At 37.9% G+C, this 25656-nt stretch overlaps 1 protein-coding gene across 9 annotated transcripts in view; it reads left to right on the top strand.

The window, feature by feature from the left end:
- KLHL13 (kelch like family member 13) overlaps positions 1-25163 on the top strand; it is an 87326-nt gene extending 62163 nt beyond the window's left edge. For 7 of the 9 annotated variants that reach the window (XM_039571851.1, XM_039571850.1, XM_039571848.1 and 4 more), the window contains 6 exons: positions 943-1084; positions 2275-2407; positions 2664-2860; positions 9077-9872; positions 16946-17059; positions 18647-25163. In XM_039571851.1, the coding sequence (XP_039427785.1) occupies positions 943-1084; positions 2275-2407; positions 2664-2860; positions 9077-9872; positions 16946-17059; positions 18647-19134 (1870 nt within the window). In that variant the 3' untranslated portion in view covers positions 19135-25163. The remainder of the gene's footprint in view (positions 1-942; positions 1085-2274; positions 2408-2663; positions 2861-9076; positions 9873-16945; positions 17060-18646) is intronic. The other 2 variants (XM_039571846.1, XM_039571847.1) reach the window with 1 other exon arrangement.
- Positions 25164-25656: the final 493 nt, after the last annotated feature.

Genomic DNA, 25656 nt, shown 5'->3' with positions numbered 1-25656 from the left:
GATATATGGAGTCTTTATTAACAATGGAGATGCCCTCTTCTGTGGATTGACAGCTTATGTTTGCTAATTAAAACTGTGTATGTGTTCATTATACCTCTATCCAGGCTCATAGGTAGCACATTAGATCCCCGAAATTACGGAAACTAGTTGTTGTTAATATTTCTGTAGATGAATTTTATTTACATTGTAATAATAATTACAGGTTAGCATACTTAGGCTCTCAGATATAACCTAATTTACATCTCAAGATTAAAATAGTAGGCTAATAATACTGCAGTAATTCTTTAACAATTCTACCTAAAAGTAGCTCATCCTGTCTAGATTTGGAGAGTAAGTGCTTGGAATCAAATCTTAAATTGAAATTATGAAGTGTTTCCCTGCACAGTAGCAAAATACTGGATATCATGTCCTAAAAGAATTCTAATTGTGTGTTTCTAAAAGCAGGTTAAAGCTGCAGTTTGAAACTCCATGATGTATTTTTTCTATTATCAATAGTCATGCATGAATGAGGTAATGCAAGCTGTAAGAATGAAAATACTTTCTTTAATATTATGCTTAGAGTTTCAATGTTTCACCAGTTTGCATGGAAAAGCTAAGATGCTTGATTTTGGAAACCAGATGAAACCTCTACAAGCATCCTATAATACTGGAATGTAGAAATAACACACTGTGCAAGTGTCTAAATCAGGGAGTCAGGGATGGAAGGAAAAGGAAAAACTTAGTAGCCGAAAAGTACTTACACCTTTTTAGAGACTGTTAAGGCTTCACTTTCTTGAATTAGCTGAAGGGAACCACTAAGGACTGATTCTGTTGCCTGGTGATTTTTTTTCCTGTAGCCTCTGTGCTGTTGCATTCCATCCCAGAAGACTGTGGGTTTAGAACAAAAGATCACTGAATGAAAATGAGTTCAGTCTTAAGGTTTCTCTGTTCCCATTTTCTTAGATCTCTGGTGGAAGAGGAGGATCCTCATATGAAAATATCTCTTGGTAACAGCGATATGGGCATCTCTGCCCATCTACAGTCTTCAAAGACAGGAACCACAAGATTTTTCACCAGCAATACTCACAGTTCTGTGGTATTACAGGTAATTAAATATTCTCATGCCTGTATTGAGCTGTACTGAGAATTTTGGCTGCGCTAAACAATGCATCCACTCAATAGATTTTATCAGTCTAGTAATTTCTATAAAGCCTCAAAAATCCTCATGTTTTTGTGCTGTCAATGCCCACAAGTAAGCATTGCTTGGGACTTCTTTTCCTGTGAGGTAGAGGTTCACCTTTTAGCAACAGCTTGGAAAAAAACCCCTGGCCTTTTCCTGGGGTCATATCCCAGTCCACTCTCAAGTTCTAAGAGGTAACAATGTTTAAACTCTGACCTGACAGCTGTATCAAAGAAGCTCACTTAAATATCATCATGTGATTACATTAGACATATCCCTAAGATGGCAGAGCCCTGCAAGGTTTGTTGTAATGCCCTGTGCTGGGTCTGACTATGGCACTACTGTGTGGTAGAGCACCTATAGAGACAATATTTACATTCTTGCTAATATTAGAAAAATACGAGTTTGAAGGAAAATGTTTTATGTTTGAGCTTCTGTTCCACACTGAATGAAGGAGTGTATTTAATCCATCCTCTAGTATCCACAACTGGGTACATCTTTGGAGGAAATCTTGTTCTAGGAAGCTGCTGTAGATGACTTTATTTTTTATTACAGTTAGATGTTATAAGTAATTCAGACGAGATCAGATGCATAATGGGAGCTTATTTTGGAGTTTTTAGCCTGTCAGCTTTGGTAACAAATTTGATAATCATAGAACCAGGTAACAGCTTTCCTTTCAGGCCACAGACTTTTGCAGCCTGTTAGGTTGCAAACCCCTTAAATTGCTATGGAACAGAATTGTATCTAGAATGCATATGTGACCAGAAGGGGTAGGTCCAAAAAAGATAGCAGTCCCTACCTGAAACAACTGTTATTGTGAAAGCTTACAAAAGAAACTCCTTCCTGAAAAGGACTTAATTTTTGGCCCAGTGTACTTTGCATTCATCAGCTGTATCTGGAAAATAATGATTATTCTGCTTGTTTTCAATGAATAATAATCATTGATTATATTAGAGATAATGGTTTTAAGATGATGAATTATTTCTTTGTCACTTTTTTGGACCTACGGTACATATGTACATAAAAGTAAATAAATGTTTACATAAGGGAAATAAAAGAGATTCCTACTCTCCTTCCAAATCAAAGGGATGGTTTACATTGTGCTTTTCCTGCAGGGTTTTGATCAACTTCGAGTGGAAGGTTTGCTCTGTGATGTGACGCTTGTTCCTGGAGATGGTGATGAGGTGTTTCCTGTCCACAGAGCAATGATGGCTTCTGCAAGTGATTACTTCAAGGCCATGTTCACAGGTGGTGTTTTTATTAAAGCCATGTACTGCTGTCTCCAAATTGCTCTCATGCAGGCACTCAGACACAAGCTCAGTGCTGTGTGTGAATCAGTCCATGATTGCAAACAACACTGGCGACTAAACATCTCTTTCTGTACTGTTGCGTATGGGGTTTTTTAATTAAATTTTAAATTGATATTTTAATTATCTCTAAATTTATGAAGTAATTTCAACCCCATCAAAACTATCATATACATTTACCTGCATGTCTGTTTCAGGAGGAATGAAGGAACAAGATTTAATGTGCATTAAGCTTCATGGTGTGAACAAAATAGGCCTAAAGAAGATCATTGATTTCATCTATACTGCAAAACTTTCCCTTAACATGGACAACCTTCAGGATACTCTGGAAGCTGCCAGTTTTTTGCAGATTTTACCTGTTTTGGACTTCTGTAAAGTATTTCTTATCTCTGGGGTAAGACTATTTGTTTCCCATTTACAATGTTTAAGGCCTTGGTATGTAGTTTTGTTTTTTTTCTGTAATTACACTTACATAATAGTCACAGTTATGTCTAAAACTTGCCATTATTCATGATTTGGATTCACAGCGAGCAAATCTGCTTTGTAGTTTCCTTGAAAAACTTGGTTTTCTTCTGAGTATTATGTACAGTGTGACTTTGATACAAGCGTTTCACCACATCAAAATTCTTCACTTACATGTCTGATATGTTTCAGTCTCCCTGCATGACTGCACTCACTCTTAGCATTAATCCGCTTGCTGCATTCATTAGGTGTGCTTCAGTTACATTCACTTTATTGCTATAGTTACAGCACTTCCATTTCAGAATGGGGGTGCAGTTATCTGTTTTCTGACTTAAACACAGTATATAAGCAATACCCAGACCTTCAGTACCCTTCCTTGCCCTCCTGTCCTGCCAGAAAAGGGGAGCACCTGCTCTGTGGGGCTGTAGAACAGCAGTGGTGCAAGAGCTGTGCTGTCAAAGCAGTTCTGCCTGGAGAGACACTCTGCAGTTATTTTTAATGTTTCCTAGGGGTTTTCTAATGTTGATGTTAATTGCTTATATACCTTACTAGAAATCTGACTTTAACAGGAGACTGGTGTGTTCCACACGAATTACAAGTATTATTTGGAATTCAACTTTTTGATTCTATAATGAGAAATACAGAAGCAGGTATTTCTGTTGCTCTGCAGAGTACAGGCTTAGAAATATGACCTCCCTAACTGAAAATATGTACCAGGATTTATGCAAACAAGAGGACTCCAAGCTGGTAATAACAGCAATCTGTTTCATATGAGGTGTTAAGAGACATTTAGGCTTGATAATGCCCTGTTTTGCTTTTAATTTGGAAATTTTTCCAACTGACCAGTCATCTGATAATGTTGTGATAATGTTTCATTAAGCTTAATACTCTTCAGTCCTACCCCACCTATTTTATATTGCTCAGTGGTTTTTCACCCTCCAAAATGATGCCTCTCCAAGTTTGACATTGCTATAAATACCAGCTTGGAAAAAGGTCTTGGTGGTGCTTTGAATCAGGTATTTGAAAAGGGCTCCCTCTGATGGGAGCTGAGCCCTGGGGACACTGTGTTGCCCTTTCTCCTTTCTGGGTAGTGCAGCTCTTGTTTATTTTGTTTTGTTAAGGAAAGAACTTTTTTCATATTAAATTGTGTTGCTGTTTAAAAATGCTCACTCTCTGAAAGTATGTTCAGTTGTGATGTTGACTCAGTCACTGTTTTTGTTCAAATAAGAAGTATCTTGTTTGATACTGCATTTTCAAAGAATTAGGAAGGCTTTATTAATTCTCTTAATTTTATTGATTTATTTTTTTTTTTCTGGAGTACTTTCATTTAGAGCGTTGTCTAAGGGGATGTAATCTCATTCATGGTATAGCTCTAGAGGAAGTACAAAATTGAGGTTGTGCTGTTAGTCTAGTTATGTTCTTAGCATCCTTATATAAAGAATTTTTGAATGACCTTACTTCTGAATTTGTTGGAACAAGAGTTGGTGTGCAAATGAGCTTCTTTTCGAAGGAGCATTTCTGTAAATTAAATGAATATTCTGAGCAAGTATTGAGGTTATTTCTACTGAAGTTAATTGGCTTGAGAGCTGATGTAACCATTCTGAGACAAATGCTTAATTGTCTTTAAATTGTCTGGGGAGTCCATTATTAAAAGATTATAGAACTCAGTTTATGTAAGGCATAATGTAATTGTCTACTTAAGGATAAGAGGATACTGGAAATATTTACAAAGAAAAACTGAAGCTTAAGGTAACAGCTTAATTTGTGTAACAAAAATAATGAGACCTTCAAAGAATAGAATCTGTTGTAGCTGACTTGAAAGTGTTTTTTATTTGCTCTGCATTTACACCCCTCCTGTTAAGTAGCCCATTGCTCTGATAATCTTTGCTCTGCAACCAAACAGATTCTCAGAGAAACAATGGAATACTTCCTAAGATGTTTTCAGTCTTACTGTTACTATTGGTTTAAAATAATTATAGCTGTACAATAGTCTAGGACTACTCTCATGTCCACATCTAAATGAGCCATAATGTAACTAAAATTCATAAAAATGGCATGGAAATGTTTTCAGAGTAGTGAGTTCTAGACACAATACTGATTTTGCAAAAGTAGCAGCAGTGTACAAAATGGAGAAAGATGAGAAACTTATCCAAGTGAATTATAGCACTCAGGAAAATCACAGAGTAGAGGGGAAGGGGTTGTTACATGGTAATTAAAGAAAACATTCCCAAACATTGAAAATGAGTGTCTTGGCTGTACCTCCATAAAAATTTTATTCCTTCTAGAATTTTGTGCTTTACGCTTTTGTAACTACTAGGAAATAGTCAAATATGGAGGGCTTAATACTTGGAAGTCGTGTCTTGTCAAAAACTTGGTTATCTGAGGATGGAGCAAGTTAATCTGTTTTATGGGAGTGTGGGATTTAACCCTGAGACCAGCTCTGACAGCCACCAGAAATTTGACTTTTGTACTGCAGGGTTACGATGGATTCTGTTTTCTGAGCTGGTCAAATTTCTGTGCTGTTTCTTCCGGGCTTCTGTGTATGGGAGCCCACAGGAAAATTGAGGGTTTCAGGAGTATGTTTGCTCTTTTAACTTTGACCCTTTGAAACACTGTATTAAGTGCTTCAGTGTCTAACAGTCATTGAAACAAAACAAAGTTAGACACCTGATTGTTTTGTGGTACTGGGTTTGAGGGCCTGATTTTTTGTGCATGTTACTGGTCTTGATCTGTTCTCCAAGGCTCTCATACTTACAATCATTTTGCTGTCTCCAGTTTTGTAGTATTTTATAGTGAATAAGTTTTTATGCGAGCTTGGGAAGTGGTTGCTTCAAAATTTCAAAGAATTAAGTGAACTGCTTTCTCAAGAAAGTACTTTGGCTTTTGGTTTGGATTTTTCAGGTTGTCATAACACTGTGCTGTGCTTGACCTTTCTTTTTTGAAAAGCTTTTTAGTATTTTCTGCAACTTATGCTTTGTAATGAGCAATTGCAATGTGAACGAGCAGCTCTGCTCAGTAGTCAAAGTCCATGTAAAATAGGATTTATTTAAATAAAATTCTCAACTCCTTGTGCAGCTGCTTAGCTGTTTGAATGTTTATGGCTTTTAGCTCTTCCCTTGTGAATATTTTTACTAGTTACTGGATACACTATACAGTCAGTCTTATATTTTCACCTGGTATTTCCATTCCTCCTGTTTACTTCAGTGGGATTTCCAGAGTAGCAGTTCCTTCTCTTTGTTGAAGAGCTCCTGATTGACTGACTTCCACACAGGACTATAGCATGAGTCAAACTCCTAAAAAAACCAAAACCTCCCAATGTTTGGGTAACTGAAGTATTTATTTTAATAGCATTATTGTACTGAACTCTGTCCAGTTTTGAATATTCAAGTAGAAGTAGCTATTGCATTTCTTTCTGTTGAATGATTTTTTTTTGGCTCATGATTTAAGAATCTCTAGAATATATATTTTTATGACTGTTAAGTCTTTGCAATATGATTTAGCCTGGTACATTGATTATTATCTTAGAGCACAGTAAAGAGGGTAATAGTAATTTTGCAAGAAAAGTAACCTCTAAGACAATATTTAATATGGCACACTGATTTGAGGTGAGTGGTGGAATTTGATAGTGAGCCAAACATAGTGTACAATTTCATAAGCATAATGAGAAGTACCTGCAATCATATATGAAAAAAACAACCCTGAGTGCAGTACGGTCCTAGTGGATTAATAAAGGCGGTATAAAGTAAATTTTTTGAGAATCAGGGATTGACTGGAAACTGCTGATGCCATGTTCATCAGTCATTAACAGTGTGCAATGTGTCAATAAATTTCTCAAACATAAGAAGTCCAGGAATATGCCCAGTGGCATAGATTTACAGTGTAGCATAATTATGGTAATACATAATTTGATGCACGCTGGGCACTTGATAAGTGGCAGCCAGTCAGCAATAGCTCCAAATACTTCATTGCATCCTGAACATGTGCCAATGGTACAGAACCTGTACAGGTTTTGCTTTGATCTTTCAAGTTCAAGTGTGCCTTTCTTGTATATAATAATATCTGACTGCTTACTTTGACGTGGAGGAAGTGCTGCATTTCTCTAGTTTGGTGCCAGTAAATGTATTGCCAAGTAATTTTTAAATACAGTAACTGTATAGCAAGAGTTAAGATTTGTGGTATACTGCAAGTCAGCTGTTTGTTATGGGGTGATTTTTCCATTGCTTTATTTTTGTAATGCAACTTGAAAGAAATTTTAGAAGTAAGAATGTTCTATTTAAGTTACTTAATTTATGGCATGCAGTTATTTCCATTATGCAGTTAATTTATGTAAATTAAAATACCTAAAAGGAAGTGTGCAGAAATTAGAATCATAGAATGGCCTGGGTCTGAAGGGACCTTAAAGATCATCCAGTTCCAACCCCCCTGCTCTGGACAGGGGCCCTCCACTAGACCAGGTTGCTCAGAACCCCATCCAGCCTGGCCTTGAACACTTCAGGGATAGAGCAGCCACAGCTTCTGTGGGCAACCTGTTTGATGCTGACCCTCAAAACCAATCAGAGAATGTTTTATGGGCTGTTGCTAGTTGGTGTGATTATATTTTGATATAAACAATGTGGTCTGTCTTATAATACAAAAAATTATTTCCATGTATATAAAGCACAAATATTTTCATAATAGAACTCCTGACAGTCTGCTGCACATTTATGTTATAGATAGGATCTGATTACAGGATTAGTAAGCATTTCAAGGTGTGTGAATGAAGACTGGATGACTGTAGATCTTAACTCTAGGGCAAGTTAGATCAGTTTCTAGTGAATTAGGAAAATCTCCTCTTCTTGTACTCATTAGACATTTGAATTGTCTGGTATTAAAGGACAATGATCAGATTGAGTTACACAGTATTAAAATCTTCCAATCTCTGTCATGATCAGAAGGTCATTTGAAGGTTTTTGAATTCTTAGGCTGCGGTTGGGTCATAGTCCTCAATCTTTATAATCTTTTAGAAATAACCATGAGATTCATAAGCTTCAATTCTTCTGGCATTACAAATATAATGAGAATCACAAAGTTGTGGAAATGGTTGACACTGAGTAGGGCTGACATGCACAGAGACTAGAACATGTGTAAATGGAGCTTGGATTGGAATAAGGTTTGAATGCAAAAAAGCCGCAATTCTCAGCAAGAAGCATTTGATTGACTTCCTGTGCACGTGTACCAGAGAGCTTGCAGAAATGAACTGCCTGGGTTCACTGAAAACTCACCAGAAGTTATGCCCCATACCTGCCATGTTTCTGCCTCTTTGTGCCTTGGATCCCAAACGACCTCAGAAATTCAGGAGCCAAAGATATAAAAAGGTAGATGCAGCTGCAGTGTAAAACAGATGATTACCGAGGTACAGTCACTCGAGTACTGAGTTAAATTAGGGTGTGATCCATACTGCTAAAGCATTTAATGAGCTGGGTATTTTTAGGAGAAATCCTCCTAGGTTCATTCTTTTAAAAAAATTATGTATAAACTAAAATCATTACCTTTGTCTTATTTTTGACATGTATCTAATTTAAACAGAGTCTGTAAGAACACTGCTTTGATTTATTAAAGATCCATTTTTGTTTTGAAGGAATGTATTCATGAGATTGAACACTGTAAATATAAGTTGGCTGAAATATGTGGCATGCAGGGGTTAGGTGTGCCATTCTCTTCAGTTTTATTATGCCAATACAATTTTAATAATGTCAGAAAATGTCGAATGGTGAGACTTTTGTTTTGCTCTCTGTAACCTTTGGCTGATCACCTCTCCCTTAACTTTATTTTCCACATGTCTTTCTTACAAAGATATTTTCAGAGTTTTTCCAAAGATGAAGTGCTATATAATTGTTATGCATCATCATTGTATAAGGCATTTGACATAATGTATGCCATCTGCTTGTTACTTGTCTCATTTCTTTCCTCAAAATAAGAAATAAATTGGGTCTCCCTTTGCAGTCATGAATATATATACTTCATTGAATATTTGGTTATGTGTAAATCACCTTGAGCATTGCGAAATGCTGAAATATTGCTGATTATACAGTATTCATTAAATTTTACATTATCATTTAGACACCAAATTAAGAAAGTGTTTTGATTCCTTTTTCTGTTTGCTTAATAGGTTTCGTTGGAAAACTGTGTTGAGGTTGGGCGAATTGCCAACACATACAATCTCACAGAAGTGGATAAATATGTTAATAATTTCATTCTGAAGAACTTCCCCGCATTATTAAGTACTGGTGAATTTGTGAAACTCCCCTTTGAACGTCTTGCCTTTGTGCTTTCAAGTAATAGCCTTAAGCACTGCACTGAACTTGAACTCTTCAAGGCGGCATGTCGCTGGCTACGCTACGAGGAACCTCGCATGGAGTATGCTGCAAAGCTCATGAAGAACATCAGGTTTCCCCTGATGACACCCCAGGATCTTATTAACTATGTTCAGACAGTGGACTTCATGAGAACTGACAACACCTGTGTCAACTTGCTTCTGGAAGCCAGCAATTACCAAATGATGCCATACATGCAGCCGGTGATGCAGTCAGAACGGACAGCCATCCGCTCGGACAGCACGCACCTGGTGACCCTGGGGGGAGTGCTCAGGCAGCAGCTGGTGGTCAGCAAGGAGTTACGGATGTATGATGAGAAGGCCCACGAGTGGAAATCCTTGGCTCCCATGGATGCACCGAGGTATCAGCACGGCATTGCTGTGATCGGGAACTTCCTTTACGTGGTCGGGGGCCAGAGCAATTATGACACAAAAGGAAAGACAGCGGTGGACACAGTCTTCAGGTTTGATCCTCGCTACAACAAGTGGATGCAAGTGGCATCTTTAAATGAGAAGCGGACCTTCTTCCACCTAAGTGCCCTCAAAGGACATTTGTATGCAGTCGGAGGTCGGAATGCAGCGGGTGAGCTAGGTGAGTCCTCCTGGAGCCAGCCCCATGCCTTTTGTTGGGCCTGGAAATACCCTGCTGCCCAGGGAATGGGTGGAGAGAAACAAGTTGATGTCATTGGAGTGCTGCTGCTTTCTGGAAGTAGTTCAAATGCAGAGAGGAATTTGTCTGGATAGTACTAGAAGTTAATTTTAGAATGGATCCCACAAAAAAAAATTCCAAATACATATGTCTTGTGTATTGATGCATAACATCCAATGTCTTGGCCTTTGCCATAAAACATGAAGTAAGTATGTATGTCTGCCTGTGAAGTGTGGGGGAATGCAAATGCAGTTTTAAAAAGAAAAAAAAAATTAATCATTACTTCCGCTGAGAAACTAAATCCACTCCTAAGGGATACATGGCTCTAGCTGAAACTCACTGTTGAATGAACATTACATTTTAAAAGACACAAATTTTCTGGAATAGTATTTGAAATGCCAAGGGGTTTTTTGGTGTGTTTTTTTTGTCTTAGTTTAATGACAGTGACTTTTTTCACTCACAGATTAGTGAGATTCGGATACTCTGATGTTCTGGACTTTTTAATTATTAAAAATCTTATATTTCACCTATGATCTTGTGAGTACACAAGTAACTTATTTGTATGAATGACTGAATGACTCAGTCCTGGTGCCTCTTCTTTTCCCCCCTTGCAAATGATACTTAATTTAGCTTGACCAAAAAAAACCCCCAACCCATTAAAAAAAAAAGGAACAAAAATCCTCCATATCCATTTCCGGGAAACAAGATAGAAACAAAGAATAAATACATGATAAGTTATAATTTAACAAAAAAATGCAGAGGATGACCCCTGTTAATCTACTGCATTGTGCAAAGCCATAGTGATGTGCCTTTAGTCAAGTCTGGGGTAGTGGACTCAATTGTAAATTTATCTGTGCTTTAAAATGGAAATGTTACAGAGATTATGCTTGGAAGTTTAGCATAATATTATATCTAAACCAGATACAATATCTCATTATTTAGTTTGCTGCTTTCAGCCCAGTACTCAACTGTCCTTGCAGGTCTTTGTGCCTTCTGCCTCTTGCTTTTCAGAAATGCACAGGTATCTGTAAGTGCAGTGAGAAACATTTTTAACTGAAACAATACAAAACCTGATTTCTACTGCAGGATCTGTGGCTTCTTAAAATTACTGCATCTCGGTTATTCACATACACAGGTTTTTTTTCATTGTCATGTTGCAAATTTTCATGGGAAACATACAGTTAAACTGCTTCCACCACACAGAAGTGGCCTGGCTTTGCTATAAATTTAAAATCCCTTCCAGTGTTTGATGAAATGGGACATTTAAAAACGCCTCCTGTTCCAAAAGATGGGAAACTGTTTAGCAGTAACTTGTTTTCCCTAGGCAGCCATTTTCTGATGCAGATCCTGAGGTTTTCAGAATTTTTTACTATGTGTCACTTTATTTACCTGAAAATACATCCTAAACAATCTCAATATCCTCTAGAAGACTGAATGTACAAGCTAGCGTGCATTGATCTTTATCTTGAGTATCAGAAAACCTGGTAAATAGCTTCAGTGAGCTATTTTTTAAGAGTATGAATTAATAGCAGATAATCAGATTGCTCACCTTGTGTACTATACAATCTGAAGGGTTATAAAAATGTCAGTGAAAAAGTTGCAAGTTGACAATTTTGTCAATATTTCATATTGACAAAATCAATATGAAATAATACTGTCACTAAGCCAGTGCAACCTGTATATGAAGGGGGCTTTGAGGGCAGCGTTACGTTAAATTAGATCAAGCAGTAGCATTCTGCTGACCTCAACTCTTCTGCTTTCTTTAATTAAAATACAAACTTTATCACCTATCGAAAATTCTTCTGTAAAGATATCATTGAAATACTGTAGCAATTTGCACACAGACCTGAAAAATGCCACTGGATCAGTCTGTGGGAAGAGCGCTCTAAATGCTAAATATTGTAGCTGTCTGATGCTTTGATTTGAGGCTTCAGGTTCTTTCCTTGTTAGTTGTGAGGTGAGTCACTTTTCATTTTCATGTTTCTTTCATAAACCTTGACAACTGGAAGATGAAATCCAGCTTAAACTTCCCATTCTCTTCAGAAGAGAAAAACTCTCGGGCTTTTCATAGAAGAGAAGGTCAAATATGTGTTGGACAGATATTAAAGAAGTTGCCCTTGGGTTCAAACTAATTCCAGTCTGTTGTTAGAGAGGAAAAATTCCCAAAACCTGAATTCAGCTTTCTGGAAGATCAGCTTTTATGGAAAAGAGCCAAAGGATTAAAGTTACTAAAACTAATTTTTTTTTCTCCCGACATTCACAGGAATAAAAATTATACTTTTTTGAGGCTTTTATCAAGCCTTTTCAAAACAGTTTTCAGATGTTTCATCTTCTGAGAACTTTGTAAATGCCACTTTCTACATCTGTAATACTTGCTTTAGTGTAATAATGAGCTGCTGTTTTACCAGTGCATGCCAATGAGAAAAGTTTGGTTCACTGGAAAGGATGAGTGAATGCCCATGTATGTGGTACATGTGTTGGACTTTGGTAAATGTATCCTTTAAATGTCCTGAATTATGATATTACAATTTAGATTTTTCAACCCTGTGACAGCTTAGGGCTGTGCAGAATTAAGCACCACTCCTGGAAGGATAGTAGATAATTCTGGTTAGTTCTCTTTAAACACAGGCAAGGCAGGCACCTGCCAGAGGTATTCCTAGAAGGCAGGAGAACAGCACTTGGGCTCAGGGAGGAGCCCAGCCTGAGAAAGCAGGTGTGCAGAAAATGAGAGTTTTTGAAAAAGAGACAAAGGGAAAACCAAGTGTGGCTCCCAAAAATACTTGTGAAGCAGAGCACACTGGCAGATTCCAGCTGAATGCTGGAGACCATTTTCTCTTCTGACAAGTAGATTTTTGTAACTCGTTGTAAGAGTTGTTGTGCTGCTTGATGACAGCAGAAGCTGTGCCTGTAAGTACTAGAAAACTTGTGCATTTAGGTATTTTCCAGATACTTCAGGCTCTGCTCTTGATAGGCTTGAGTAGAGTTTGGGGTTTTTATATATGGGCTTTTCCTGAGCACTTAAAGGGATGTTGGGTTGTAACCAAACCACAGATTCATTCATCACGCTGCAATAAAGACAAAAAGAGAAAACCGGCAGTCCAGGCCAGTTACCTGTTCTTTTGACCCTCTGCCCATCAAGTTGGAAGGTTTTTATTTTCCAGATGCCCGCTATGATGTTGAACCCTCCTTGTTTATGTAAAAACTTCCCCTGTGTGTGTGTATATATATATACATATATATATATATATATATATATATATGTATATAAAGATATAGCTAATATATTTTAAATGATGTTGTTTGATATTCATCAGTACCCAGTTGGGCTGTTTACTGTCTGAGTAGTGTTGTGAATATCAGACCAGAGTGTGAACTAGAGGACCTCTTGTGCAGAGGCTTATTTTAGAATGGCTCCTTGCTATGCTAGGACAAAATTACCAATAACCAAGTCAGCTTAGAGTTGTACAGAAGCAAGCTGTATTATAGAAATAATATAACAAAATTAAGATGCTGGGTTTTGGGACATTACAGAGTTGCTAAGTGCTGCTGTAATAGACCTCAAGACGCTTTAGGAAGCTGCTGACAGAAAAGTGTTAACTATCTGTATACTCCTCAAATAGCATCACAGATGGCACTATAAAATGAGTGCAGGCTGAAAATCCCTTGGGACTGCTAAAGCTTTGTGTCTTTTTGAGATTGCTTAATTCTATTAAAATGAGGCCTGTCTTCCCTGGATTATGGTAATGAACACATCAGAAGTTCTACTGTTAAACATAAAGCCTGGTCATGATGTTGGGAGAATGAATCCATCACTCTCATTTAGGTGCGTTAAAGTAGCAGTTTTAGAGTGTTTTGTGAACTCTGCTCTGTCTGGAGATTTTGTAGAGAATGTCCTGATGTCTCTCTTAAATTATGGGCACCTTTAATAGCTGGAATTTTGAATATTTTTTTCTTTTCAGTGCAGAGGAATATCTTGCTAAAAGAAGTTGAATGACCTTGCATTAGTAAGGTAACAGGGAAGCAAGTATGTGGATCAATCTAACAGAAGAGTAGGGTTTTTCAGCTGGAAAGTGATTAGCTTTGTTTTAGAGCACAGTGGATGTGAGATTTGAGTTGGAATAGTTTGTCTGAAATACTGTCAGACAGTACCTTAGCTGTGCTGGGAATGTTCGAGACAGTTTTGAAGCCACATCAGAATGTGATGGGTCTTGGACTCGGCATCATCCTTTGTCAGATAAATAATGTCTTTACAACGTGGTGATAGTGATGGCAGTAATGTGTACCAATTCTGCATGTTTTGCCTTCTTTTGCCAAAGGGTTATTTTGGCTGTGTCTTCTCTCTTAAATGCAGTTCATAGTGCAGAGTGAGGTAAAACTGTCCCGTGTTGAATGTCATATTCATCTGGGTGCTGCTGGCTCTGCAGTTGCTTTGCACATCTACTTTTCCTTTGCACATCCCCTGCTCTTCCTGTCCTTGGAGTGTGTTAGAAATACAAGTTCCTCACCTCAATGCAGAGTGGAAGCACTTCGGGAAAGAAGATGTCTTTGTTTTTGTGGAATCAGTAGAGTGATGGTTTTGGTGCAGAGGAGCAGCGAATGGTGGGTTGGATGGGGCCGTTCTAGGGGTGGAACTGGGACAGCTATATTTACTTGCACATCGAATCTGCTTCTTTCTGGTTTTGAAATTTCTGCACATCTTTGCTTCTTATTGCTAAATAGAGCAGAGTGGAAAGGAGCTTTCCTTTTAAAAAAAGAATATTGGTATGGGTGAATATGTTTACGAGAGTGAGCATGGGTTTATTTGGGGATTGGGCAAAAACTGCGTGTGGTGTCAAGGTGGCACTGCACAGAAACACAACTCATGGATTTAATTTTAGGCGTCATTTGTGGAATCAGTTCTTTGTGCATTCGCTGGATTTATGGCTAAGTCCTTGATAGATACAGAAGATCTGCAGGTTACAATTTTTTTTCAAGAGGAGATTTCTATCTTTATTAAGAAAATGCAAACAACCAAGGCAGATCTCTTAGAGTAGACTTGGGAACTTGCCCATATGTTGGACAGATTTTTTAAATCAAAAATTTGGTACATCACCAGTACTGCAGACACACATGACTTTGGTTACTTTGTATTGGTTTGTTATTTTTTTGTCACATCTTACACATCCTGGAGGTGGCAGAACTGGGAGTCCTTGTGTGAGGCACTCTCACAGATCCAGATGCATTTCAAGATTTCATTACTATTTTGAAACAGTTTCAATTAATTATGAAATTATTAATTTCATACATGCAAATCAACATATATAATTTGTTTAGAAAAAAGCAGAAATTTAGTGTGTTTTGCCTTATATCATGAACCTAATGTTCTGGAATGGCACTTTTCTGTATTTCATAAATTTAAATTTCAGCTCCTGTGTGGGGAAAAGCTGAAGTAAATCCAGTGTGCTGTAACAATTTAACAATTCTTATGTGCAAAACAGATTTTTTTATTTTTCACTTTTAGCCTTAGATGATGCTGAACTGATTGTCAAACAGTATTTCTAACATTGGAACTGGAAGCTTCTATTTTCAGTGTGTGTACTTGAGATGCTAATTGCATGGAATTACACATGATCATCCCATTTTGTAACAATAAGGAGGTTATGCATCAACTAAAAGAGAATTTAGAAGGTCACTCTAATGTGCTCTGTACTAATTTTTTCATGACTAGGGATTTTTTGTTCTGTAGTCTGAGACCATAGCTATACTTCACTCAGCCAAAATGATCCAGAGGATGTTTTTAAAACAGCTTTGGAGTTTGGGTGTGGTGTCTTATATTCACTATGTAAGTGTTACTGTGTGATGTTCTTTACTTGTCTGGTCCATAATTTTGCAGGCTTAAACTAACACTAACTAGATCCTGCCTTTATAATAGCAAGTTTTTCAGATTCTAAGGGTATTTTTTTCTCTCGGTTGATGCATAATCTTGCACTCTTAAGTCATCATCACTGATTCCATAGAGCTGACTCAGATTTTCTGCCCTTGATTCAATAAAAACCTTGTTTTAGAGCAAATAAAATGCCACTTTTAAAGACAGATTCGATTTTTCTATGTTTAGTTCATTAACATCCAACAGAGTTTAAGCAGTCTTTATTTTAATTATTTAAAATGAGATTTGTCTTTAAGATAACTTAATTATTGACAGTTGCTCTGTGCATCGTAAAGTCACTATATTATGGGGTTTTTGAGGATCTTGTGCCCCTTTGATCATACTGTAGTATTCAAGCTGCCAACACCTAGAGCTTGCTCCGTTACTGAATCTGCTTTCTATTTGTATTCTCTGTGGTTGTTGCACACCCTTTTCCTGCAACCTGCATCTCTCCCACCTTACATTGAAGAGAGGTTTTCTTCTCAGGAATCCATTTTGCACTGACTCCTGGGCAAGGGTTTCTTCTTAACTTAGTACTGTCTTCTGTGATTTCTGATCTGATAAATCCCTTGATAATTTTAACATTCCAACTCGCAAAGAAAACGGCACAAATAGAGTTATACATCAACACAGGCACTGCTTTTCTCCTTTCCAGATTCAGGGATGTTTAATCTCTCTTTTTTTTTTTTTTTTTTTTTTTTTTTTTTTTTTTTTTTAAGGGTGGCTTTTGTAAATTGATGTGGTGTCTTGCATATGCTGTGCTGTATATTGCTGCGCAACCCTGCAATACAATAGAAAATTAGTCAGCAAGGGGTAGAGTGTTCTGTCAGCAAGTTTGCTGATGGTACAGCCCAGCTGGACAGGATCCTGTGCAACCTGTTCTTGGTGACCCTGCTTTAGCAGAGGGGTTGGACTAGATGTTTTCCAGAGGCCTTTTCCAATCTGTTCTGTGTTTCTGTGATAGTGCTCAACAATTCCCTTGAGACTTCCTCAGCTGAACAGTGTTACTTGTTGGCACTTCCTCTGTGAATGTTTCTGCCAGTGCACTGTGCTCAGCACCAAACTGCCGTGCTGGCTTCAACACTTTTATGCTCTCATTTGTTTCCAACAGCCACTGTGGAATGTTACAACCCCAGAATGAACGAGTGGAGCTACGTTGCAAAAATGAATGAACCCCACTATGGTCACGCTGGAACCGTGTATGGGGGGTTAATGTATATTTCAGGTAAATCATGCCTGTGATATCATCTCTGTGAAACAGAGTTTCTTATCTAACAGTTACTTATCTAACTTTTTCTGTTTCAGCAGCAGATAGTACAAATTAGTCTGTGGTTGCAGTAGGATTGCCATGGTATCAGTAGTGATGCAGTTTCATATGAAGCTGGTCAAACAGCACATATACTGCAAGTGCTGACAAAATTGTTGTAGATAATATTATTAGTAATTGAATAGCTCTGAATTTCAAAGCAGTTACTCATTTTACCAATCAGAATAGTTTTCTGTAGCCACATATATAAATTTATATAGTAATATAATTAAATATAATATTGTTATAATATATTTTATTATATTATAATTATGTGTAACAGTATTAAATAATTATATAATTGTATTATAATATAGCAATGTAATTCAACACACCCTCCCTATAAACTTTGGAAAGCACTGGAAATTGTATTACTTTAAAGAACAACTTTTGCCTTCATGGAGGTAATAGAAAGGGCTAAGTTCTCATGTTAATCATAGTATGTAAGTGATATCTGTACTTTCACTGTTTTTTTATTTGGAATTTGCTTGGTCCTGTATGTCACTGAGGTTATAGTTTCATTCAATTTTTTTCCAAATGAGTTGTCTGAAAATCTGCTATTAGCTTAATTTTTAAAGAAGATTCAATCTGTCTGTCAGTGATCATTGCAGAGATCACAGGCCTATATTCTCCTACTGAAATTTTAAAGTATGTTGTCTTAAGAACTAAACTGAAATTCAGGGCAGGAGGTGGGACAAGGTTGCTTAGCTGACAAGAACTGGTGGGGAGATGTGCTGGCACAGCTTGATTTAGGGGCCCTTGTGCCAGTAGACTAGGTGGAATTTGTTTTAGAATTTACTATAAGGTACAGGTGCTTATTTTTCTGGAGCAAGTCCATTGAACTCCTATTGCTGTGCTGTTACCAGTTGTGTTTTGTCCATTTTGCTTGTTTTACTGCAGGTGATACATGAATATGCTGTCTGCTGTGTGTTTTTCATGTAGATCCCACAGATTTTTCTTTTCCTTTTGTCCTGAAGCCTCTCCAAATGCTTTTGCAGGGAGCTATGGAGAAAGCAAATGTAGAGGGAACCATACGTAACTATTAACAGAAGAATATCTAAAATGTGTGTCCTCTATTCACTTGAACTTGTTGAAAAAAGTTTTCTCATGAAAATTCTACTATGTGATAGGACTACTTAAAACACAGCAGCATAGTATCAAAATTTGAAAGGGAAATGGATTCTTTATAGTGAGAAACAAAACTAGCAAAATGAATGAATATAAGCCAAGAAATAATTTTGCAAGACAGAAGCATAGGTAACAGTTTTTTGTTCCTTTAATCTGCCAGTATAAATTGTGTAATGAGGTGCAGTGTGAGACATGGCTTCTGTCCATATTCCCATTTAAAGGAACAAATGTCATTTGAAATGGAGTACTTCTGTGATAGTAATCTAAGCTAGAGTGAAAAAGTTTTAAGGAAGATGGAATTCTTTCAGTAAAATGTATTTTTTTGTTACCTAATGTGTATTAAGGTGAGCACTACTCTAATGTGTTTTGTTTCTCTAGGGGGAATTACCCATGATACTTTCCAAAAGGAACTCATGTGTTTTGACCCTGACACAGACAAATGGACTCAGAAAGCTCCGATGACGACAGTCAGAGGTCTGCACTGCATGTGTACTGTAGGAGACAAGCTGTATGTTATTGGTGGGAATCACTTTAGAGGAACAAGTGATTATGATGATGTTCTAAGCTGTGAATATTACTCGCCAACTCTAGACCAGTGGACTCCAATTGCTGCCATGTTACGTGGGCAAAGTGATGTTGGGGTTGCTGTCTTTGAAAATAAAATCTATGTTGTTGGAGGATATTCTTGGAATAACCGGTGTATGGTGGAAATAGTTCAGAAGTATGATCCAGAAAAAGATGAGTGGCATAAAGTATTTGACCTTCCAGAATCCCTTGGTGGCATTCGAGCCTGCACTCTCACCGTTTTCCCTCCAGAGGACAATACAGGGTCACCATCTAGAGAGTCTCCTCTTTCAGCACCTTAGAACCATCCCTTGACTTACGATGTTGTAGTAACACCTCTGCAGTGCATCATGGGGTCTATTATTTTTCTTCAGTAGTTTCTGTTAGGCTTAGCCTACAGCATTTCATACAATTACTGGAAAAAAAAAAGACTTTGACATTATTTGTGCTGTTTGTTTGGCCTAGAATGTCTCTCAAGTGGTTAACAAAATCTATGTACTCGCCCAAGCCAAATGTTTAACAAATGAGAGGGTATTGTCTATAAAATGTATGATCTAGGTACGTTATTAATGTTGTATGTTGGGTGTGAAGTACCTTATAGCTTACATTTGGGAGCCCAGTGAGTCAAATTTGAAGACTTTGTATTGAACATGTCACTAAATTTCATGCTGAAATCCTTCTTCCTTTCGTTTTTGACTGCAGATTACAAGGGTAGGTAGACCACATCAATGTGAGCTGTCTGAAGGTTGCCAAGGGACCTGAGCTACCTCCCTCTTTTCACAGAGTATTTTTGACATATCTGTTTACCCACCTGACGTTGTGGGTGCTTTCAGAGCATATGAAGTTTCTTAGGGAGAGGGAAGAAATAAAATAATTTTAAAATATTAGCACTGTACAGGAGCAGACCTTGTAGAGGCCAGGAGTTTTTTATAACATATATCGAGTGTTTTTCCTGAATCAGTTGAGTGATGCTTCAAACAAAACATCTTAAACATGTGTTTTCTAATTCTTTTTTCGTTTTTTCAGGTATTGGCTTCCGCTTGCATGGGAGCACACACTATTAACAAATGGGAATTCAGTACAGCTGTGAATTCTGTTGTATGGCTGTACTGAATATAGGTAGTTAAGGGCTAGAAATGGTAACTTAAGCCACTGAGTTTGACCAAATGGTTCCATCAGATCAAATTTAATCTACCTTTTCTCCTTTGCTGTTGAGATAACTTGCATAATGTGTCCTCTGTATAGTCTCAGTTAATAAGGTTATTTAGCACAAAGTGCAGCTTCAGCAAGAGAGCTACTTTTGCTCAGTGAAGCTGGACTACCACATTTTACCTTCCTTAGTTCAATAAAACTTTTAACGGCAGTTACCCAGTCTAAGCTACCTCATTAATGTATTTGGTTTTCTTCCTCTGCCTCACTGTCTCCAGGATACGCATTACGTATATCTGTGTGGGTAGATGAATTTGCTAGGAAACCAATGCAGAAGTGATAATGAATGGGTATTTTTGACCTACTTTTAAGAAATTGTTTTGGTCTGATGTGTTCATTTTATTGTTAGGGACTGATGAAAAAACAGTCTTAATGTTTTTTCCTTGGAGAACTGCTTATGTGTGCAGCTGTGCAAATTCACAAGAATCTTTACATGCTCCAAAATACAATGCACTGCTGAGAAACTGCAGCTCTGATTATGCCATTGTGCTTGTTCTGAACTTCCCATCATGTTACAAGTAATTTTGCTAATGAACACAGTCACAGGGGTATCTTCTGGGGAAAACTGTTTAAACCAGCTTATTGTATTACCTATTAACAATAACCAAGTAAAGCTTAATAGACTTTTGCTGGGAGTTTGCTATTTGTGTTTTGTCCCTGCTTGGTGCATCAAGCAGCAGGATTACTCTGGTGTCAGTTTTGGAAGTACTGATATTTATTTACTCTTTATGCAGTTTACTAGTAATGGTCACTACCAAAATCTATGTGTAAGCTTTAGGTTTCATAATTGTTTTGGTTAAAATCAAAAGCAGTTCTTCCTCTAAAAAAATTGAAGTCTTAATTCCATGTGGTTGTGCAAGGTGTTGTTGTAGGTGGTATAGTGGCACCAGTGGATACTCCTGGAAACTGGCTAGTGAAGATAAATTGACTCATCTAATACTAAGTATTAGTATTAGATGAGTCTACTCTTCTAAGAATACTCTTCTAATGCTGTGCAAAGCACTGGATAGAAAAATATTGCTTTGTCATTTAAGGATTTGTCAGTTGTTTAAGTGTCACATCTACTAATTTTTTTTCCCCGCTCAGAGACCAGATTTTAGACCCTGCTAAAGTACCCTGAAATCCGTATTCAGTGTCTCTTTTATTAATTAAACTGAAAAGTGTTTGAAGGAGTTGCAATTCCTTCAGGATAGTGTAAATATATCCTGCTGTTTGTATGCTGAGGATGGGGGACACACTGTTTAAAAGTGGGTATCTTCACTGGTATTCTCTGTTCGGAAGAAGCTTAATATGGGTTCTGATCATTCTGAGGCGGTTTAAAGTCAGGATGCCAGTTTTGTGTCTGAGTCTTGAATAGCCAGGAGCTGGTATATGGCCACAATGTTGAGATTTTTTTTTTAAGTGACTCATTATCTGTTACACGTAAAGTGGAATAATTATTTTTGAACATTTTGTCATCAGTGGATTAAATGTAGTGCTTCAATCAAATTAATCTTTGGGTTTTTTTTTTTTTTTTTAATTCCCTCCAGATTAAAGTGTTTATAATGACATTAGTTAACATTTACTCATTAGGATTGAAAAGCAAACATCAAAGACTTGCCCAAAACTGCAAACTGGTTTCTTCTGTAATGTAGTATAAAATGACTTGATGCTCATTGCATCTTTCTTAACCATAGCATAAGAAACCCTTTCCGTCTCTGAATCCACAGCTGTAGGTATACATATGGATACAGCAAATACCCATCTCCGTTTCCAGTCAGGCTGCCTCTTCATAAATCTTCAATTCTTTCATTTTGCAGTTGTAGTACCTAAATCGGAAAAGCATCTGGATAAAAGGCAGTTATAGCTATTTGACTTGAATGAAATAAGACTACATGGTGTGCCAGCTGGGAGGGCCACGGGAGCTGTCTGCCATCTCCCAGTGATGCAGACACAGACTGCAAAATTCATTCACACTTTGCTTTTTTGGTGCCCAATTAGCAGCAAATGTAAAAAGTGCTCACTTCCATATACAATTTGCCCAAAGGCCCATCTGCAAGACCTAGCACTCTGACTCCAGACATCTGAGATGACATTTCCCTTGTTCTGTGTTTCGAGATAGGACAAGAATGATGGGGAAGAAGACCTGGGAAAATCCAGGTTATGTAAAGTTTCTTTGCCCTGTTCACATCAGAGAGTTGATCATCTATAGATGTCCATTTTTCTGTGATTCTCCTCCCCTTAGAAAGTTGTAAAGTCCAAGAGCCTGGTCCAGGGAAAGCAATTCCTGCCAAGACCCAGCCAATCTCATGGCTTCTTGGGATAATGGAGTTGTGCTGACGGGGTGAGCACTGGTGCAGCAGAATGTGGCTGTCTGACAGCCTGGCTATGGCTCTAGAGGCCCCTTGTGTGAAAGAATCACTCTACCTGTTCTCAGGACAAAAGTGTGATGTTTTCTTATAAACAGTGCAGTTTTTAAATTCCCCATTCTGTTTCTGAGGGGTGGGATCTCTAAGGAGTAACATTTTAGTAACAGTCTGAAGCTCAAACCAGTAGTCTGGTTCTTTAGTGGAATAATGGAAATCATGGATTAGGGCACTTTGCATGCAGATAAATAAACTTCTCCCTAAAGGCTTACAGTCTTAATCTGATGGGCTGGTTGGGCATCAAAAAATAATTCGATACCACAGCAACAAGTGCAGTACAAATGTCTGGAGAAGTTTGTAACCAAAGAGTTGGGGATGATTTGATCAGGAAAGATCATAGCACTTTTCTTTGCAAAGTTCATTCTGCCTACCAGAATCGTTGTTCCTTCTCAATTTGCCCTCCAGCTGGTGATTGCCTCACCTTTATGCTGGTGTCTGACTCTGCTGGTCACTGTTTTTTTTAATCCTTTGGTTTTGTAGCTGACATCTGTTACTTCCTCTGCTCCTGGTAAGAACAGATAAAAGCTGAGGCTTTTTTAGTGGCACTGTCATTATGTCAAGGGAGAAGATAGCCCATTGTTGATAAATGTATTCGTAATTCCGCTTGTGCATTCTTGGAAATATATAAGCAGTTTTAAGATAGTAAAAGGTATGTGCATGTTGCAGGAGTAAAGCCGTTTCCTCCTGGCTTGCACCTTACGTGGTGTGTGTGGGGTTGTGTGCAGTGGTTACCCAGAGATCTGGAGGGAGAGTCAAGCTCTCATGTGGCACTTTATGCTTTCCATACTCTGTAAAAGTGTTCTTTACTTGCACACCATATGTAGTTTATTGGGTATTTTTTCTTTTGTATTTTAGTTTAAATGTGAATAATGATTCTTTGTGTGCAAATGTGGTCAGAAAAAAAAGTCTTAAAGGGCAGAGTTATACTTTGCTTAACTGATGAATTTTTTGGTCCTGTGAGTATTGCAGGACCCATTCAGCTGTGAGAAGCTGATTGCAGTTTGAGAGCAAGCTAGGAAATTCGGATGGCTTTCCTGCCTGTCACCAGTTCACATGTTCTTGTTGCCAGTCTTTTACAGGTCATTAAGTGAACTTCTCAGTCCTAAGGCTCCATATTTTGATGTCCAGCTCTGTTGGACCTGCTGATTACCCACTCTGGGGAAAACGTGGTGGGATGTGTTTCACAATCTATCTTACTGAAACAACATGACTAGTTTTTTTCAGGAGTTCCACCATCAGTGACACACAGGAGTCCTCCAGAGTTCTTTAATGACCTGGTAGTTTGTATAGATGATGTAGCCCAGATAACCTGGGAGTGGTGCTACAGCAGGAGCCATGAGTGGCTGACATTCCTGAGGGGATGGTCTCCAACTATATGTATTATTTTGGCTCAAGTGCTGTTTTTTTTCCCCATCTTTGGGAGTATTTATTGCTGCTGTCTGAGTTTTAAACTTTTTATTCATTAAATGAGTAATGCCTCTTTGAGTCTGTAGTGGGAGCGAAAGGTTCAGGTGGCTCTTTCAGAGCTTCATGTTATTAGTCTATCTACATAGTTATTAAATCCTTTCTATTTGGAGCTCTGTTTCCTAACCATTTAGAAGAAATTGGTTTGCAGTGTGAAAAGATGTCAGATGAAAATGTGTGTGTGACTGGAACAGAAAGGCATATTGTTTTAGACTTTTTTTGTCATGGTTTAGAGGTTAGTTTGGACTTGGAGCTCCCACAGATTGAATAGGGAGTGATATATATATATATATATATTTTTTTTTTTTTTTTAAATAACTTATAGTTGGCTTAAGTGGGTCAAAACTCAGTTGTTTGTACCTGCTTGCACTCTTGGCTGGCTGGTTGCTATATTCTCCATCAGACCACAGCATTCTGTGCTGTCTGCATCTGTTCCCTTGTGTAAGAGCATCTCCTGTCTTCCCTGCTGGCTGTTGATCGAGTTCCAAAATAAATCTGAGCTTGGATTCTTCTATCTAAAGTACCTGTGGAGCTAAAGAGCATGTGGAGCTGTGGATTGAGGGCCATGGCTTTGACATTTAATTCCCCACCAGCCCCTCACTGCTTTGCAAGATGTTCCCCAACCCAGCTAAAATCTGTGTGCAGGATGCAAATCTCTCAGGCTGAAAATTTTAGTAACCTGGGCGTGTAAAGACCACCCAAGTGTCCTCGTCCTCTTTTCAAGGAGAGTTGTGCACTTGAGCTACTGAGTGCTCTGGAAGGGGGCAGACACGGGAGCTCCTTGGGTAACTATACTTTTTTTTGGCCTTTGATTCTGCTCTTTCTTCTTTGCCCAGATGGAGATCTTGGGAGGGAAGGTCAGGATTTGGTCACACTTTCCAGCTCTCAGTAGAGAGCAAGCTTGTTTATTCTCATCTGTCAGTACAACACTGCAGGAAAAAGAACTGTAGGAGCAGTTCAGATTTTAAACATTGTGTCACAGAACAGTATTAATTAATAAAGGAAAAATTAGTCTGTTTTAACCTGTGTTCCTCATAACCGGGATTGGTCCAAAATACTTGGCTTCTGTTGAATTAACAACTTTGCCTTTACCTCCCTTGTTCAACATTACTGTAAAAAAAAAAATTGCTTGGTTTCTTTTCCATTTGTTTTTCATTGCTTGTAACCTTTTCTTAGAAATGTGGAAATAATTTTCCTTAAATGTTTTATGCACCAAAATAAACACACCACTGATCACCTCCCCATGTTTCTTACTCAGTGCCTGCCAAGTGTATCTTTTCATATTTTTACCCAGATGTTTGACAGCTGTCAATAAACACCATTACAGAGTCATAAAATTCCTGCTGATGGCAGCCGCATTTTTAGTCATCTCTTTTCTTAAACACTTCTGGAAAAAAAATTGCATTGAAGAACGGGCCTGCCCTGTTTCATACATTTAAATGGAGATTGTTTTGGCCTGTGCTTAACTTTAGTTTTGAATATTTTAATCTTTCAGATACATAATTGCAACAAGTGCTTACAATAGCTGTTTTATGGAGTGTGTATTCCCTGCTTGTACATGGACGAAGCACTAGGTGGTGAGGTTTCCTTGGCCCCTGCCTCCGAAAGACTCTCATTGAATGTGATGTTCTTCCATCTTCAGGGTAACATCGTTGTGTAACTGAAGAACCTCTACCAGGGTCAGGAGCAGTGAACTTAGAAGGAAAATCAAAGCAGCTCCCTAACTACAGTTAAAGCACAGCTCAA

Source organism: Corvus cornix, chromosome 4A (assembly GCF_000738735.6).
Source record: "Corvus cornix cornix isolate S_Up_H32 chromosome 4A, ASM73873v5, whole genome shotgun sequence".
Classification (NCBI taxonomy): Eukaryota; Metazoa; Chordata; class Aves; order Passeriformes; family Corvidae; genus Corvus; species Corvus cornix.
This window is presented reverse-complemented; position numbering and strand designations above follow the sequence as displayed.